This window comes from Cyprinus carpio, chromosome A13 (assembly GCF_018340385.1).
Source record: "Cyprinus carpio isolate SPL01 chromosome A13, ASM1834038v1, whole genome shotgun sequence".
Classification (NCBI taxonomy): Eukaryota; Metazoa; Chordata; class Actinopteri; order Cypriniformes; family Cyprinidae; genus Cyprinus; species Cyprinus carpio.
Window position 1 is genome coordinate 17,448,754 of NC_056584.1, and position 17,939 is coordinate 17,466,692.

General features: G+C 35.9%; 1 protein-coding gene across 11 annotated transcripts; it reads left to right on the forward strand.

Moving 5' to 3' along the window:
* Positions 1-587: 587 nt before the first annotated feature.
* LOC109066110 (paladin-like) lies at positions 588-14,375 on the forward strand. 11 transcript variants are annotated; one of them, XR_006161524.1, is made up of 22 exons: positions 1,555-2,551; positions 2,827-3,036; positions 3,200-3,302; positions 3,472-3,651; positions 4,176-4,340; positions 4,465-4,625; positions 5,216-5,291; positions 5,797-5,957; positions 6,096-6,189; positions 6,379-6,483; positions 6,592-6,687; positions 6,801-6,935; positions 7,353-7,469; positions 7,572-7,751; positions 8,833-9,030; positions 9,103-9,243; positions 9,373-9,444; positions 9,658-9,798; positions 10,353-10,508; positions 12,503-12,633; positions 13,333-13,398; positions 13,603-13,672. XR_006161524.1 is itself a non-coding variant. In XM_042769087.1 (21 exons), the coding sequence occupies exons 2-21, from the start codon at positions 2,864-2,866 to the stop codon at positions 13,730-13,732; spliced, it is 2,715 nt and encodes a 904-aa protein (XP_042625021.1). In that variant the 5' UTR covers positions 588-844; positions 2,827-2,863; the 3' UTR covers positions 13,733-14,374. The 11 variants fall into 11 exon arrangements, 9 of the variants coding, with proteins under 9 accessions (XP_042625021.1, XP_042625019.1, XP_042625018.1 ...); XR_006161523.1 differs by having other exon boundaries at positions 13,530-13,655; XM_042769087.1 differs by lacking the exons at positions 1,555-2,551; positions 13,333-13,398 and adding an exon at positions 588-844 and having other exon boundaries at positions 13,603-14,374.
* Positions 14,376-17,939: the final 3,564 nt, after the last annotated feature.

A 17,939-nucleotide genomic window follows, 5' to 3' on the forward strand; every position in this document is an offset into this window, starting at 1 on the left:
TTGAATGTCATGTAAACAATATGTTGAGTTTGAAATACTAGGGTTTGCCGCTGGATGGAGCACTAGGGTAAGTGTGCATCTTAGTTTTATGAATGCAAAAAAAAAAAAAGATTCTGGTCCTCTGTAAGTTAGTTCTGGCTCTGGTTTTGTAAATGCTAAACTGTTATACTAAAGGGGAGTTCTAGAAGCCCTTATTACAGTACATGAATGCCTCATGAAGAGAGCTTAGTTGCTTGGAAACTCATGGCAACACAATGTGTCCACTTCACACCAGCAGTTCAAGCAGAGGCTAGTTTCGATGCAATGAAAGACATTCGACACAAATTAAGGCCGCTAGTGAGCAAAATTACCCTCTGCAATATGCAACAACTTGGGTTTGAGACATTGCGATTAACTATGACCATTACAAGTCTTGGTAATCCAGAGTATTATTAAAATCGTACTGTTCAAATTTGTCAGCTTATTCATACTCCGTCCCCCACATCGCAGGCTTTTCAACATTTCAGGCACGACAGCAGCACCGTTGCTGGGAGATGGAGCTGTTACTGACTGCTGAAAAGATGAGAATCCACCCACCAACATCTTCCTCTTCCATAACATTTATTGCCAGTGAAAGAGGCAGCTGAAAGAGGGAGGTGGCGATCTCTCCTCCTCATGTGTTATCCATCTGCACTGCTCTATGCTGAGACTCGCTCTTATGGATTGACACCTGACTGCATGTCTTTGGACCTGTGAGGGACATTAATTGACTGTCTCAAGATGAGTGTGACGTGGACTCGGTCGTCTTCTACTTTTAATTGCCTCTCTCAAGGCCTGACAGGTGTCTGAGAACGCAGGTATCCAGGTGAGGTAACTTCATGATATTTACTTTCACTATAACCTTGTCTTTGCTTCCCGGTAGAAATATTTGCTCTATTAAGTGTACAATTATGTCTTTTTAACCTGAAGTTAGCTTGGTTTAGCTAAGTTTGCTTCTCAGTCAGCATCATGTGAAGTGCTGGTGGGCATGTACTTAGGCTAAGTGTACAAGAGCTGATTTACATGAACTCTTAGAACAATGTGAAACAAAATGGATTGAGAATGGCATATTGTTTTTATAAAACACTTTAATAAAGTTAGCTAAAGTAAGTTAGAGTATTGGTTTTTGGACACTATATTGCCAGTTTTATTTTTGATTTCGAAACGAACAACGAAAGTAGTCCCAAACGAAGCCACATAAGTATTTCTGAAAGAATCAGTGTTTTTGAACGAATAGGTTGAGTGGATGATTCCATGCATGACTCACTCGGCATCTCCCTATGGGCACCTCCCGGAGTATCAATGTAATATGCAGAAAGAGTCACTGAATAATATATGAAATATTATTTTTTAGAACTGAAAACATGGCAAAATAAGAGAATTAACCAATTTACAATAATTTCACATTTACTTAGGATAATATATATTTTTTATTATTATTATTAGCAAAAGTTATTCGTTTTTCATAGAAAATCTTGATTTTTATTTATTTTTTAATAAATTTTTTAGTGCCTGGTTTGACTCACATATGGATTTTAAAAACTTTGTTGCAGTGTGTGTAATTGTTACACAGCCGCTTATGATTGTAACTCCAGTGTTTTAGTATTTTCCGATTGAAAGCTTAACACACATGAACAAAACACTGCGGTCATTTTTAAACTCCTTATTTCTCAGCCTCACAAGGATGTGCCAATCACTGGTCACTCCCACTCACTGCATATCTGTGCACTGATCTGTGCAGCATTGTACAAATGCATCCCGGGGCCTTTCCCATCCATATTTAGAGATTTTTTGTTGTTGTTTTTTGTTCTGTGACCATGATACTCAGACACAACTGGAATTTAAATCAAGCCCCTGAATAGGGAAGCATTGCTCTTGGTGCCAGCGACTCAGTATCCCAAACTTTCAATAGACCAGCCAGTTATATAAACAAGGCAGGAATGTCCTAATGACATTCACAGAGCTATCATATATTTCCCAGTGATATCTCTCTGGCACAAACTTGATCTTATGAAGGAGGAGGGGAAAACCGGTATTCGTTTAATTAACTGCATTATCACTGCAATGCATGGAGGAGATTCAATTGGCTTCATGATTCTGACTTCAAACACTTTCAGATTTCAGTAGATGCAAAGGCGTCAGAAATCTTTAATCTTGCAATTTCTCTCACTTTTGGCTTTCTGTATCATGGCCTTTGCATGGGCTGTCCCTGTGAATGTCTGGAGCCACCCACACTGTCGTCTGGTTGCCAGATGTACTGTATTTCTTTGTGGCCCCCAGAAGGGTTAGAACGGTTATCCTGTCACTGTGAGAAGAGAACCAGACAGGCACTGAGCGAGAAAGAGAAGAAAAGAGATTAGCGAATCTTTGGAAGAGGTTGAAGTTAAAACAAAAGGCTTTTTATGTAAAGATTCTGCTAGCAACAGGAAACTAATTTCGTGTTGACAGGATTTACACTTAGAGACCTAAACCTTGCTGAAACTAAGATGCAAAAACCAAAGGATGTGACCACACGCGGCACAGCTGTGAGACCGTAAGCCATTCATTTAACAGTCAGATATGACAGAGATGCTATGCACATGCATATTTGATAGTCTGACTTACTTTTAGGTCTGTAGAACACATTCAAAGCTTCAATAATGTGTTTTATTTGGGAGGTTTGTTGTGCATTACATGTGTTAGGGTTCCAGGAAATTGAATCTCTGTGGTATTGCAGCACAAAGTGCATCTGGCTCTTTAAAAAGTGCAAATGTTAGAAATAACCCAATTTAAAATGGCTAACATGTCTGCCTGTTTATTTTATATTAGTCACAGTATAAATCCTCATTCCAGCACTGTGCAGATTATGGGTACGAGTGCCAGTGCAACTTCCCAGGCTGCTCCGTTTGCACCTACACACCAGGCTGATCACCAAGGGAATGGCATGGCTGAGCACAGACGCTCACTACAGTCGGTGAACATTCACAACAGCAAAACCAAATCCATCATCACAAACAAGGTGGCCCCTGTTGTCATCACGTAAGTGACAAGTGCAACATGATGCTTTTTAAAAATAGCCGTAAGGGCCCTCATATGCACAAAATGTCACGCCTGTGTGTTACTTGAAAAGACAATGTATTATCAGTTGTGGGGTTTCATGTATGACATTTTGATAGATGTTATGAGTTTTGTCTCTATACAGAAATAACTGCAGGGAAGAGTTTCAGATTCATGACAAGATCCAATCCTCCAACTACTCAATGGGAAGGATATCTGACCTGTTGCCAGAGCACTACCTAGTGCTGGTATGCTTCACCTTTTGATATTTAAACTAAATATTTAGAGCTTAATACTTGAAAACGCCTGGAGATGTAATGGAAAATGCAGTAATGAGCAGGAAATGTAGATCAATTATGGAAATTTATTGTCATTTACGATTAAATAGGTTTTATGACTTGCTTTTATATTGTCCAGGGGGAGTTTTTTATGGTACAGGATATATACAATAGAGCTGATGTCTTAAATACTACAAAAAGCCACGGGGCCCCCAACTTCCGCAAGGTCAAGGGAAACTACCCACTTTTCGGAATGGGCCAACCTAGCCTGAATGGTTTCAAACAGGTCCTCCAGAGATTGCAGATTGACGGCTGTGAGGTCAGTGAGTGCTACTTTCCATGAATACAGTTCACTTTGGGGTCCTATTACTTTTTTCCTGTAAGAACTATTAGATATGTTAGCTATTATGTTGTTATGTACTGTAGCATAAAATTTAATTAACCTACACTCTTAAAAATAGGAACCTTTTGCAGCAATGCCATAGAACAAGCCATTTTGGGTTCACCAAAGAACCTGTCAGTGTACAGTTAAGAATCATTTTTTTAAGAGTGAAGAACAATTTAATAATCTAAAGAAAGTTTTGTGCAATGGAATGATTCCATGAATATTAGAGGTTTTTCATGGAGCCATTAATGGCAGTAAATAACCTTTATTTTTAAGAGTGTAACATGTTAAGTAACTAGTTTGAAACAATCAAATGTCTGTATTATCCTGTAAAATTGTGATTTTGGTCTGTCCTATCTCAGAGGTCTTGACCATTCTGACTACCATATTTTCTGCAGATAGACCTTCAAACAATAATATCAGGTTAATTGCTGTTTATCCCAAAAATATGTGAACAGGAGGTGGTTTTCATCTGTGTGAGGAAGGAACCAGTGGTCTTCTTCCGCTCAGATGGAGACTTTATTCCATACACTCCCAGAGGAAGAGAGAACCTACATGAGAACCTGCATGACCTAGACAGAGAGCTCAGCGCAGAGCAAATAGAGCTCTCCATCCGGAAAGAGGTCTGTTATAGAGCAGAACTGGTTGTATGAGGAGGATCGCTTGCCATCCTTTTATGGTGAAATGTTGACAGAGATCATTGTGTCTGTTCCATGTCAGGTTTTAATTCTCTGATATTTTCTCCAGTTGTGTGACTTTGCAAAGCTGAGTGAAAATATGTTCTATGTCTATAATGACATTGAGCATTTTAAAGATGATCCTCAGCAGGTTCAGATTCTGTCAGAGGAGGACATTCATGTCACTGAGGAGGTCTACAAAAGACCACTTTTCAGTCAACCACTGCACAGGTAATTCCTCATATTTTACGACAGAATAAAATCTGTACTGTTCAAAAGTTGGAGTTACTTAGTGTTTTTTTTGTGCTTTTGAAAGGTTGCATTTATTTGAACAAAAATACATTAAAATGTAATATTGTTAAATATTATTATACTTTCAAATAATTATTTTCTATTTTAATATATTTTAAAAGTTTACTGCCATGATGGCAAAACTGAATTTTCATTACTCCAATCTTTAGTGTCAAATGATTCTTCAGAAATCATTCTAATATGATGATTTGCAATCTTATTTACAATGTTGCATACTGTTATTAAATCATAAATGTTTACTGTAACTTTTGATCAAGTTTAATGCATCCTTGCTGAATTAAAGCATTTTATTGACCCCAAACATAAAAGGCATTTGAACAGTTTCAAAAATAAATGATAATGGCATGGAAAAAAACTTTATTTGTTTAAAAATAGCGGAAATCTGTTGTAAATTAAACCCAAAGTAGTGTCCATAGATGAAAAAATGCATATATGAATCAAAATTAACCTTACTTTTCAAATTCTTTTAGTTCTGTGTATTGTTTAATGACAAATTTTGATGAATTTAGATATTATAGATTGCCGCTCCCTATGGAAGGGGCCCCACTGGAGGAGACATTTGATGCCTTTGTTAATATACTCAGGGTAAGATCTCTGTGAATATTGTATATATCTTTTTTTCTCCCTCTACTTTCTATGTTTAAAATAACTCTATGTGAGCTCTGGTTTATTATTTATATTTGATGATTTGTGTCTCTGAACCAATAATTCAACCCAAGAACCCCGAACATTAAACCCAGCGCTAGCCAACAAACCATATTTATATTTCACAGTCAACAGTTACATCAATCTTTGAAAACCATATTAACAAAGACAAAAGTTATAAAGGTTTACTTAAAAACATAAAAAATGTTTTCAGGTATCCACTCATGATGAGGAAAGGGCAAGATTTTTTTATTCCAGTTTCTTCATCTTTTCCATCTTAATTTCATTTTCCCTTTATTAGAGTTTGACACAGCCAAAAATGAATGAGTGTTCTTGTTTGAGGTTACAGAAATAAATTCAGACATGTATATTGTGCTAAATCATTATGTTCATTTAGTTCATTCCAATGTGCTTTTACAAATTCACCCACATTTGTGTGCACCAGGTGACCCCAAACCTCTCTTTGATGCGGGACAGCTCCAGACCTCTGCCTGCACTGCTTTTCAGCTGCCAGGTGGGGGTGGGACGCACCAATCTTGGCTTAATCCTGGGAGCCATAGTCTTCCATCACCTGCAGGGGGCATCAGAGAGCCCCAGGTACCTATGGTACAGTGTTAGTGCAATTTCAATTACTGTTTACCTTTTCAAAGAAAAGCATTACTTATTAACACTCTACTGAGGTAATGTTGTGTTTTGAGGTCCTTTTTCTGCTTAAGTTCTACTTATTTTTCATCGCTTTCACAGGCAAGAAATACAGAAGAGTGAACACAAATTGGATTTCCAAGTGATTGAGTTGCTAATCAGTCGCCTACCTAAAGGTCAACAAGTCCTTGATGAGGTTAGAATGTATTAAAGATGTTTGTAAAAGTCTTGGTTTCATGAAATAGTCCAATTGCTTTCAATTCATTTGCAAAAGTAAATAGAAACTGAGACTTTTACATCTTAAAAAAACATATACCATATTAGGAATTATTGAATGAATAGTTTTACATAAACCACGTGGTTTTTTTATGTATATATACCACAGGTTGATGATGCTATTGCCATGTGCTCTGAGATGCATAATATAAAAGATGCTGTGTTTGAAAACAAACTAAAGCTTGAAGGCATTGGCGAAGATTACCAGATTCAAGTAAGTCCCAACTGAAACATTCTTCTGTCCTTGTTGGCAAACTGATATAAAATGGTTGCAATTTGTTAAATGAAGGTCACATATTTGTGTCATGTGTTTTGTTTGCAGGGAAAAAGCACAAAAGCCTATTTCCTGCAAAGAACACTGCAAAGTCTTGAACGCTATGTGTACCTACTAGTATTCAATGCATATCTTCATGATCAGGTATTGCTAACTATATGCTACCATATTATTATATTTAAAAGCAGTTATTTTTGTTAGTATATGCCATAATTTGAATAATTTTTCCATTGTCTGCTGTATCTCTATCTCTGTAGTATCCACAGGCATTTCCTCAGAGCTTCAGTCAGTGGCTGTGTATGAACGCTTGGATCTACAGACTGCTTGCCTGCATGGATAGCTCTGAACTCTCAGCACCAGCCAGCCTTATAACTGATGGGATTCGAGTTCTGGTAAGAGTGAACAATTTTTGGTTCCTAGAACATTCCCAGAACATTAGTTTATAGTTATAGAAATCCTAAAACATTAAAAAAAAAGTTCCTAGAATGTTAGGAAGTGCCTTCCCCAAAACATAGCCAAAGGGGAACTGTATACTAATTTTAAGGGAATGTTTTGTGTTTGCTGTGATGACGTAGAAATTACATATAACAGATAAAAATTACATAGTCATATACTGTATGTTCATATGCACCAGGTAATAGTCTTTTTACTTTATCCTTGAAGAGTCCTTTTCTTCCCTGATATTATCTGATATGCCAGTCTTTCTAGCCCTGCTCTTATCAGAGACTAGCTGTGACCTCCTTCTGCAGATTCTTCCTAAAACATAGGCCTGTGCATTATGCACATAATATCTTCAATTTTTTTTAAAGGTGTCCAGTAAATTTTTAGCAACAGATCTGCTCAGTACAGCCAAGGAGATGAAAGTGGCCAATTTCAGACGTGTTTCCAAAATGGCTCTATATGGGATGGCCCAGCCAAACTCTGAGGTAAGTCCTTTCTAAAGCTAATTCAGCAGCCCAGGCTCCTAAATTGTGGCTGTCTGTAAAGTCTAATAATAAATGATCAAAGCTTGTTTGTGCCCATTTCAGGCTCTGGCTGTCGTGATGTCCTACCTGACAGACCAGAGGCGAGGGCACTCTACGATCCTCTGGCTGAATCTGCAGGAGGAGCTTGTGCTGGAGGCAAACGGACAAATGTTCACCCCACGAGAACCAGGCAGTCTAGAACAGCCTATTCCAGTCTGTGTTCAACATCCACAGAAGCTCCAGGTGCAATTCTGACCAGGGCAGATATGTTATTAAATGGAATTGAAGAGGGTAGTCTTTCAGTGGCTTTATATGACTGGTACAGCTTGCATACTGTGTAAACACATAAAAAAGTTCAATGCAGTGTGCAGTATAAGCTATCAGCCACACATCATGTGTATTTGAAATGCATAGTGGTACAGATTCGGATTCATCCAAATGACTCAATTCTGTTTACCAAAAAGATATGTAACAGATTACATCATTAGATATATACTGTTATACTGTGATACACTGTTCAAAAGTTTAGTGTTGATAAGATTTTTTAAATGTTTTTGAAGGAAGTCTCTTATGCAAACAAAATCAGCAATATAAAACAAAAATATACCATTTTAATATATTTAGAATGCCATTTATTCCTTTGATGGCAAAGCTTAATTTTCAGCAGCCATTACGCCAGTCGTCAGTGTCACATTTAATTTTTCAGCATTATCAGTGTCACATTTCAGAAATGTAATATGCTGATTTATTTGGTCCTCAAAGACATTTATTCCATTTTTATGTCACTGAGTCACGATAATTAATGCACACTTGCTTAATAAAAGTGACTAATAACACTTATTCAACTTTTAAACCATAATTAAACCAAAATAAGTCAATAAAATCACTTATTAAAATTACCATGAGTTGGTTTATGCCTTATTATCCCTTATTAAAATTACCATGAGTTGGTTTATGCAAATGAATTAGAATGAATGTTCACGTAAATGATTCGTTCAAAAAGGTGACATTGAATACATCCGTGTGCAAAATCATTGGGGTTCCGTTTGAGGTGATACTACTCATCAAAAATTGCACTAGAGTGTAAATACATTGTGACATTGACACTGTGTCCGTCTTATTTTAGGCCAAATTTTGTTGCAGTTTTATTGCATGAGTAGCTAAATGTTTGGTCCATTTAATGTATTGTAGAATGTTTTTCATTGTTACAGGTAGTAGCTTTTGATTTCCTCATAAACTGATGAAAGTTTTTTTGATTTTCACCCAAAAATATGGCTGCTGTGATCTAAGAACCTAAACTTTAGCAATATGGCTGTCTCCACAGGAAATGGAGCTGACACTGAAGCATGACATCCTGAGGTGTGAGAAATGGCTGGAGGTGATTACAGAGCAGGATAAACAGATGAGAATGTTTAAGACTTGTCACACCATTGAGGAGCTCTTTGTCCATCAGAAGAGTGTTCATCCAGGTCTCAGCTACCAGCGGATTCCCCTGTCTGACTGCTGCGCACCTAAAGAAGAGGCAAGTCAGTACACTATAAGAATGGTATAGATTTGACGCTTTAGTTGAATTTTTTTTTTTTTTGTCCCTCAGGTTTTTGACCAGTTGTTGGAGGCCATGAAGAGCAGTCTGGCTGAAGACCCCAACTGTGCTTTCATCTTCAACTGTCATGATGGGAAAGACCGAACTACTGCAGCCATGGTCATCGCCACTCTCACCCTGTGGCACATTAATGTAGGTCATTTTCAGCTAGTGGAGGGAGGAAATGAGAATTAAATTATTCACCCCCAGAACATTGGATAGAGGAAAAATGTTTAAACTGAGCTACAATCAGTTTCATAAACCTGACCCTGTTTTCTTCAGGGCTTTCCTGAGTGTGAAGAAGATGAGTTTGTAAGTGTCCCCAACGCCAAGTACACCAAAGGAGAGTTTGAGGTACATTGAGGTTATACTTTCTTAAACGGCTGCCGGTGTCAATCTAATAACAAACAATTTGTTAATTTTGAACGTTTCAATTCAATGATTAATAACCCACCAATGCAATGTAAATGAATGTATTTAATAGAAAATAGTTTTTATTCTGGATATAGATTTAAAAACATTTGATTTGATTAATTTTGACCCATGCGTGCATGTGTGTGCATTTAGGTGGTGATGCAGGTGGTAAGGGTGTTACCTGAAGGCCATCGTGTGAAGAGAGAAGTGGACATTGCTCTGGATGTGGTTAGTGAGACGATGACCCCCATGCATTACCATTTACGGGAAATCATCATATCCACTTACAGACAGGTGAAATGTGATTTATACATACATGCATACACTTGAATAATTTTTTATGTGTTTTGCTTGCATAAACTTCAGCATGAAAAGTCAACTGTAAAAAAGGTAGTTAATAGGACAGTTAGTCAGTGCTTTTAGGAGCCATGTTGAATAATAGATTGCTTCAAAAGCAATTGTTTTTTTACCTAACATAGCCTTGAGATAGAGGTACAATTTTCTCATTTGTGCTGATGCGCTCAAAGGGACCAAGAGATTATTAATGCCCATTGCTGTGCATCAGCCTAGAGCACTCTGAATGTGTTTAATTTGAGGCTGAAAAACATGTTTATATAGTCAACCAAGCAATGCAAATATTGTAGTAATCACTTGTTTGTGTAGATCTCAGAGGCTGCTTAAACCAAAACTTATCAAAGTGAATGGATAATGAAGATAATACCTGAAATGATAATCTTAAAAAAAAAATGAGCGAACAGCTGATTATGTCATTCCATCAGCATTTTGGCAAAAATAAAAGGGAAACTAGAGGAATAACAATGAGTTCACTGGCATTTCTTCCTCTTCAGATTAAGATGGCTAAATCAGAAGCTGATGCTCAGTGGTTACGGTTAAGGAGCCTACAGTACCTTGAGCGTTACATTTATCTCATCCTCTTCAACTGCTACCTCCATCTGGAGAAGAAAGACTCCTGGAGGCGATCCTTCAGCCAGTGGATGTCTCAGGTAAAGCCTGACTCACTTGCTCACTTTAGGAAAAAAAAAAAAACATATCACCTGCAAGCTGTTCATGCTTATGTAATTGTGTATTTTATTTGATTTACAAAATATACATATAAAATAAAAATGTAAAAATTACATTTAAATATTTTTTGTTCCAAAAAAAAAAAAAACATATTTTAAATAAAATAAAAAAGGTAGCAATTTAACATCAGAGAATTCAAAGCTTGGTTATATAAGATATTATGACCACATCTAAACTTACTACTCATTACTTTCAGTATTTTTGTCAGTAATTGCAGTGGCCTACTAAGAGTGCAGAACTCTTAATATTTCTTGTTCATTTTACCTCATAAATTTTCTTGGTAACACTTTAGTATAGGGACCAATTCTCACTATTAACTAGTTGCTCATTACCTGTTTATTAGTACTTATAAAGCACATATTCTGCATGACCATATTCTACATCCCTAATCCTACCAAATGCCTAAATGTAACAACTACCTTATTAAAATAAAGTGCGACCCTTTTCTTTGTTTTCAGTTTTAAATAAATTTATTTCCTGGTTTAAAAATAAAAAACAGCTTCAAAATGCGGTCTCCTACTTTTGGAATGTGAGTGTCACAAAAACAGCAAAAAGTGCATTAATCAATGATCAGCCTTATTGAGTACAGAGGACCTTGTTTTTGTTAAAAACATCAAGATAAAGTGTGCTGTTTTAAAGATATCTTCTTAAAAATAGTTAAATTTTCATTAAGTGACTTTACACTAAAGCCTGAAGAAAGATACAGGTATAACCTGCCACTCATACTCAACACTTCAAGCCTATCTACAGTTAAAATGTTTCTGTAACCTTGAGAAGCTGATTTTAGGACACCCATGGTGCAGCAGACCAGTGCCTTGTGGGAAGATGAATGGCTGAACAGTCCTCAGGCTCACTGTACTTCAGCTAAACATAGTTCTGAGTTCCATGACACATTCATGGGAAAATGTCAGTCTGTCAATATTCTGTCTCATTCAGAGGTTTAAAGCCACAGCTTTTATCCTCGGATTGATGGGTAGAAGAGAATTGGAAGACTTTAAGTCACGTAGTGTTTTCTTATATTTACTGTTGAAAACTATGGCATTGAAAAGAAAAAAATAATCATGATTAATCTCATGATTTTCCACATTTAGAGAGCACAATGAAAAATTAAATAGAAATAATATCAAATTATGTAAATATAATTGCATTAAACATAAACAGTAAATTTTTAATTGTGCTCACCAAAGCTTCATTTATTTGATTAAATATACAATAAAAAACAATACTGTGAAATATTATGACAATTTAAAATAACTTTTCTATTTAAATCTATTTGAAAATGTAGTTTATTCCTGTGATGTGAAAGATTTTCTGCAGAGTTTTCAGTGTTACATGATCACAAATCATTCTAATATGCTGATTTGGTGCTCAAGAAACATTTCTTATAATCAATATTGAAAACAGATAAGCTGCTTAATATTTTTGTATAAACCATGTTACTTTTTTTTTTTGGGGGGGGGGGGTTCTTTTAATAAAAAGTTCAAAAGAACATCATCTATTTGAAATAGAATTTTTTTTTTTACAATTATAAATGTCTTTTCTGTCAGTGCTGAATAAAATTATTGATTTCTTTCTTTCTTTCTTCCAATTGCCCACTAAACAGTCTGGATAAAAAGTCCCAGTTGTTCTTAAGGTAGATTCAGCTGGTGAAGCACTTTATAGGTTTTAGGTTTGAAAGCTGAGCTCTGTGAATTTATTCAATTATGAAGTACACTGAAAATGCACCAGTTTAATATTCTGTCAAGGCAACAAAAGCATTTCATTGTCATCCTGTCAACCTTTCAGGAAAAGTGAGCAGCTGCGCCACTTTTGAACATAAACCCCACATGTAGATATAGATATATATTAAGTAATGGAATATCAACTATCACTCCTTTTATTGTTCAAGTGATTGAAATGTTTTGCTGGTTTGTAGGTGGCAGCTAAAGCTGGTGTGTATGCCATCCTCAACCATCTGGGCTTTTCTGAGTTTGAGAACCCTGACGACTCTCTGATGGCCAGGCTCCGTTTCCGCTGGCTCCCACACAGTGCCCAGTTTATTCCCATGTGAGGGCAACTTATTTAGAAAGGAACAGTATGTCGAGCTAAATACTGACTTACATTTCATAAATATGTTTTTATTACAATTTCTGTCAGACTCATTAAATCAAGTGATTTAATGCATCCCGTTATCTTATTTACATTTTGGACTTTATCTTTGGCTTGGCAGTGTTATGTTTTGTCCTTGTAAAATATAAGACAACAAACAGAAAATTGTCAACCTAATAAACCACACATTAATGCTAATAAAAGTTTTAATGCTGACCTTTAAAAGGTACATTTGCACATAAAAATGTTATTAAAATGTCACCTTATTTGTTTATAAAACATTTAATTAATTGAGATTTGACTTAATAATTTGCATTCATGTACATGTAAGTGTTTGTCATTAAATTACTCTTTTTATACATACTTTACAAAAGTCTTTACAAAAAACATTTTAGTTGTGTTATTTGTCCAGTAGAGCTTATTAAGGATCATTTAATAATTCCATTCAGTTAATTGAACTAATAGGGAAAAAAATTGCACAGCTCAAATGTTTTGAAAAGTTTCAGACTGAACAAACAGATGTCTTTGACGTCATTTCTATCCTTCTTGTCCTTAAGACTTGAAATGTTCATAAAAGCCTGCTGCTCCTCGCCTAGACTTCAGTCTTTAAAATTTGTCAGGTTTAAAATTAGTTTTACACTTTCTGATTTCTGACAGGTTCTAAGTTTGCCGTAATCACTGCCTGACTGTATTATCTGGATGAGACAGATCCATCAAAATCAAGTATGCAAAAACAATAAAATAATTGTTGTTCATTAAAGAAATACCTAATTACAATGCAAGCCTGTATAATGATTAAACCTGCATGAAAACAAGTGATATTAATTTTGATTAATTTTTTGTGGATTTTGTAGGTGTACAGAGAGAAACAACTCATACAGTCTTAAAGGCACAGAATATGTCTTGTTTCTTTCCCTCTGATTCCAGGCTCATGTCTCTGATCTGTCTGTGTGTGGAGGACTGTGGGCAAGGTAAAATGAACCCTGCTTGGCACTCAAGAACAGTGAAGAGCCATGTGCTTTGGAGAAACTGTATCTCATACATACTGTATCTGTAGTGTCCTCCCAGCATTGTCTTGTTAATCATAGCTCTGTCTCATATAATGATTATAAACAACCCTGTAGCTTGCGTCAGGAGACCACTGCTTCACTGTGGAGGCTGAAAACTTTGTCTGTTTTATTCTTGGATTCTACAAACACTTTCTCACCATCTCAGCTAAATCATATATCAGCCTTTTATATTTGGTTGTGAGGCAGTGACAGCTATTGTGAAATGATTCCATATATCCTGCGTATATGATAAAATATTTTCAACATCAGTTCCAAATCTACAAGCAACTTGACACTTATAAGACATAGTGCAATCGTGTCTGTTTATCATTACACAGACAGAAAAAAAAAAAACTTTTTTATTGGCAGTTCTTGTCATAATGATCAAAATAACTTTTAACAACTAAAAAGAAAGTCCATCTTGTTCTCACTATGTTGAGAACTGTTTTGGACTATTTTTGATCATAAACTGTGGTTGATCTGTGCATATTTCTGTCCTGATTCAAACAAGATGACTTTTTCACTGGAAGCAATATATGACTAGAGGAGGCAATGATTTGAAGTTAAAAATGTCTTGATGGATGTGTTTATTACAAACATACAGGTTTTTGCATTACAAAACATTAATTGATGAAGTGGAGTTGTCAATTACTTGTGGATTATTATCATGTTTTTATCAGCTGTTTGAACTCTCATTCTGATGGCACCCATTCACTGCAGAGGATCCACTGGGGAGTGATGTAATGCCAAATTTATCCATTTTATTTTCCAGTGAAGAAACAAACTTGTCTACATTGGATCGCCTGAGAGTAAATAAATTATTTTTTTGGGTGAACTAGTCCTTGAAAACTATTGTTAGTAATTTTTCCTTCATGCCACAGTCTAGAGTACAACTATAGGAAATGTAGTCCAGGATAGAGTGGCAAAGGTATGGGATGAAGTGGAGTGTCCTCTGGTGACTATCAAGGGCACTCCATCTGGTGATCGTGACATAGCAGCACCCCTCTTCACAAATGAAAATTCAAGATAATAGAATCATACAGTCAGCTAACACGAATTAGGCAGAAGCTCATTAAAGCGATTATTACGAGTGTGATCATAATGATTACAACATAGAGAAATTTTAGCAGTTGTACAAATCGATTCAAGTTGGCATCATCTCTTTACAGGTATTAGGTCATCTGAAGTCTTTCTGTGACCCAACACCCTTTGAAGAAATGATGCAGACCCCTGCAAACTGGAACGGGCATAATCTGTAGTTTCCTCAGGATGAGCGTCCCAGGGTAAAAACAAAAAGACAAATGGAAAAGACTTCACAAAGAGTGACTGAAAACACCAGGCTTATATAGGCAGAGGTAATGAGCAACGTGAAAACAATCAGGCATGATGAGTCTGGGCAATGGGTTATGGGAAATGTAGTCCAGGATAGAATGGCAAAGGTATGGGATGGAGTGCCCTCTGGTGGCTATCAAGGGCACTCCAGCTGGTGATCGTGGCAGTAGTAGGTATAGTGGGCCGAAGAAGTGCTCAGCTCTGAATTCAGAGTTCATTTCATTGCATGAACGAACACCTGGAGCTAAGGTTGGGTTTAATAATGAGGACGGGACTGTCAGAAGCATTGATCAGAATGATGCCGAAGAAGGTACGTTTTTTTTTTTTTTTTTTTTCTACCACCACTGCCATACCGGCAAGATGATGGAGAGGTAATGACTTAATCTTATGCATATTAATAAGAATGTTTTTTTTTTTTTTAAATAATACAGCATCTCTCATTTAAAAAAAAAAAAAAAAAACCTACATCAATACAAATGTTCCATTCAGTCAAATATATATATATATATGTATATATTCATATATATATATATATATATATATATATATATATATATTTTTTTTTTTTTTTTTACACTGCCTAGTTACAAAAAAAAAAAAAAAAGTCACCACCTGGATTTAACAAAGCAAATAGTTAAGTTCCTCCCATTGGATAATTACTGCATGGATGATTATGTTATGTGCCCAAAGAATGAGGTCAACTAACTACCTGAATATACTGAATGACCAGGTTATTCCGTCAATTAATTTTTTCTTCCCTGATGGCACGGACATATTCCAAGATGACAATGCCAGGATTCATCGGGCTCAAATTGTGAAAGAGTGGTTCCGTGAGCATGCAGCATCATTTTCACACATGGATTGGCCACCACAGAGTCCAGAGTCAGACCTTTATCCCAATGAGTCTCTGTGGGATGTGCTGGATAAGACTTTGCGCAGCGGTCTGACTCTCCCATCATCAATACAAGATCCTGGCAAAAAATTAATGCGACATTGCAGAAGCTTATCAAAATGATGTCATGGCGAATGCGTGCCATAATCAAAGCTAAAGGCAGTCCAACGAAATATATATTTTTTTGGACGGGCAGTGTATTTATACAGAAATATGCATATTCTTCCATATTCTCATATTCTTGATTACACAAATTGATGCAATGAACTAAATAAGTAGCCTACATTTTATAATACAACATTTTAATTTTAATTTAGTTTATTTATTTTTTTAATTGTTGAGATGGAAATGTCAATAAAGTTATAATAAATACAAGAAATAATGTCCAAACAGCAGCAGGTTTGCTTGAGAAATGTCTAATCCAGTTCTTTCAGAAGACCGAAAGTAATGAGAGAGCATTTCATGAGATGAATAATTTCTTTAAGTCTTAATATCTGATTTTAGGATCCTGATTATGATCCTCATCTATGTTAAAACAATGAGAAGCACTTTCAGATCCAAATCCACAAGAGCACCTTGATTCCAAATGTATTCTAATCCCTTGAAGGCTCATCAGAATATTATAGCATAATTAATACAAGTACAAATGCCCTGGCTCTAATTAAATGAATCTGGGAAATTAATGTATGAGCAGGGCATTGCTTCATATAAAAGAAAGTGATTTAATGATCTGCTCTTGTAGCTTACAAGACATCCATTGAGGTATAGTGTTACACATCTTATGATCACATGCTCCCATGAACACACTTCCACAGAAGACTTCTCATTAGCGTTACAGTTTGTTGATGGCCCCACACTGCTCTGTAGCAATTTCCACTTGAGAGAGGCTTTCAGCCATAATACAATGTTGTGTTCTGATATGATGTTACATGTCAAAGCCTCATTCAGTGGTAGCTAATAACATGACACATGAAAAAGATGATATTTTAAAATATAAGTACATCTAAAAGGACATGATTAAGAGTAATTTCATCATGAATTATATTTTTTTATCTAGCACTTTTATTCTTTGTTCGTCATATGTTTCATATTTTGTTTTTTTTCTGCAAAGGTGAAAAAAGTGTGCATGTTTTTTTGAGATTATATTGTGCAAGTGAACAGGAAATGTATACAATATGTATAATATGGATTCTACTAAACACATGGCTGTCTCCAAACTAAGTAAGCTGCCTTCATAGACAGCATGCTTGAGCATCATAGGCGTCTTTAAAGAGTTAGGGAAGATGAAGGCTGCATCCAAAAACTGATAAATGCTGCCTTCGGAGGATGCATTCCAAGGTAGGAAGGCATCACGTCTGAATTCAGTGTTAGCTTCAGTTCCTGTCTCCTGAGATGCCTTCATCTGGCCGATTTTTGAACTAAAAACTGCTAATGATTACTCATAATGTAATCCTTCCTCTTTATGCAACAGAAAGAAGTGAAGGGCCATCAAGATGATGGTCACCATTGTTGTGCTGTTTACTGTCTGCTGGGCATGACCTTTTCTTACAGTTCATATGCTGTTTGAATACAGTAAGAAAAACATAGTGTCCAGTAATATGTCTGTGCACATTACAGTCTCAAAGTGTGTCTTCTTTCAAATTTCAAATGACAGATTAAAACAACAGGACTGTTAGAATAAATAAATCGGTAATCTTATACGAGGTCATTGAATAGCGCGCGACTGACTCCTAGCTGTAGAAAGTCGGAATTTCATAACATCAATGCTTTAAACACTACTACTCGTTGCTTACTTATATGAATAGAAATATTAGCAACTTAATTAACTGACATTGAATTAATTCAGATACTTAAAACACTTTCGTTAGCATCCAGTCGTGACTTACATTTATAATTTTGAATTTATTGGTCTGTGGGTTATTATATTTCCATATAACACTTTATCTCAGTATCTTACAAGTCTTGTCTCTTAAATATATTTATTTTATTTT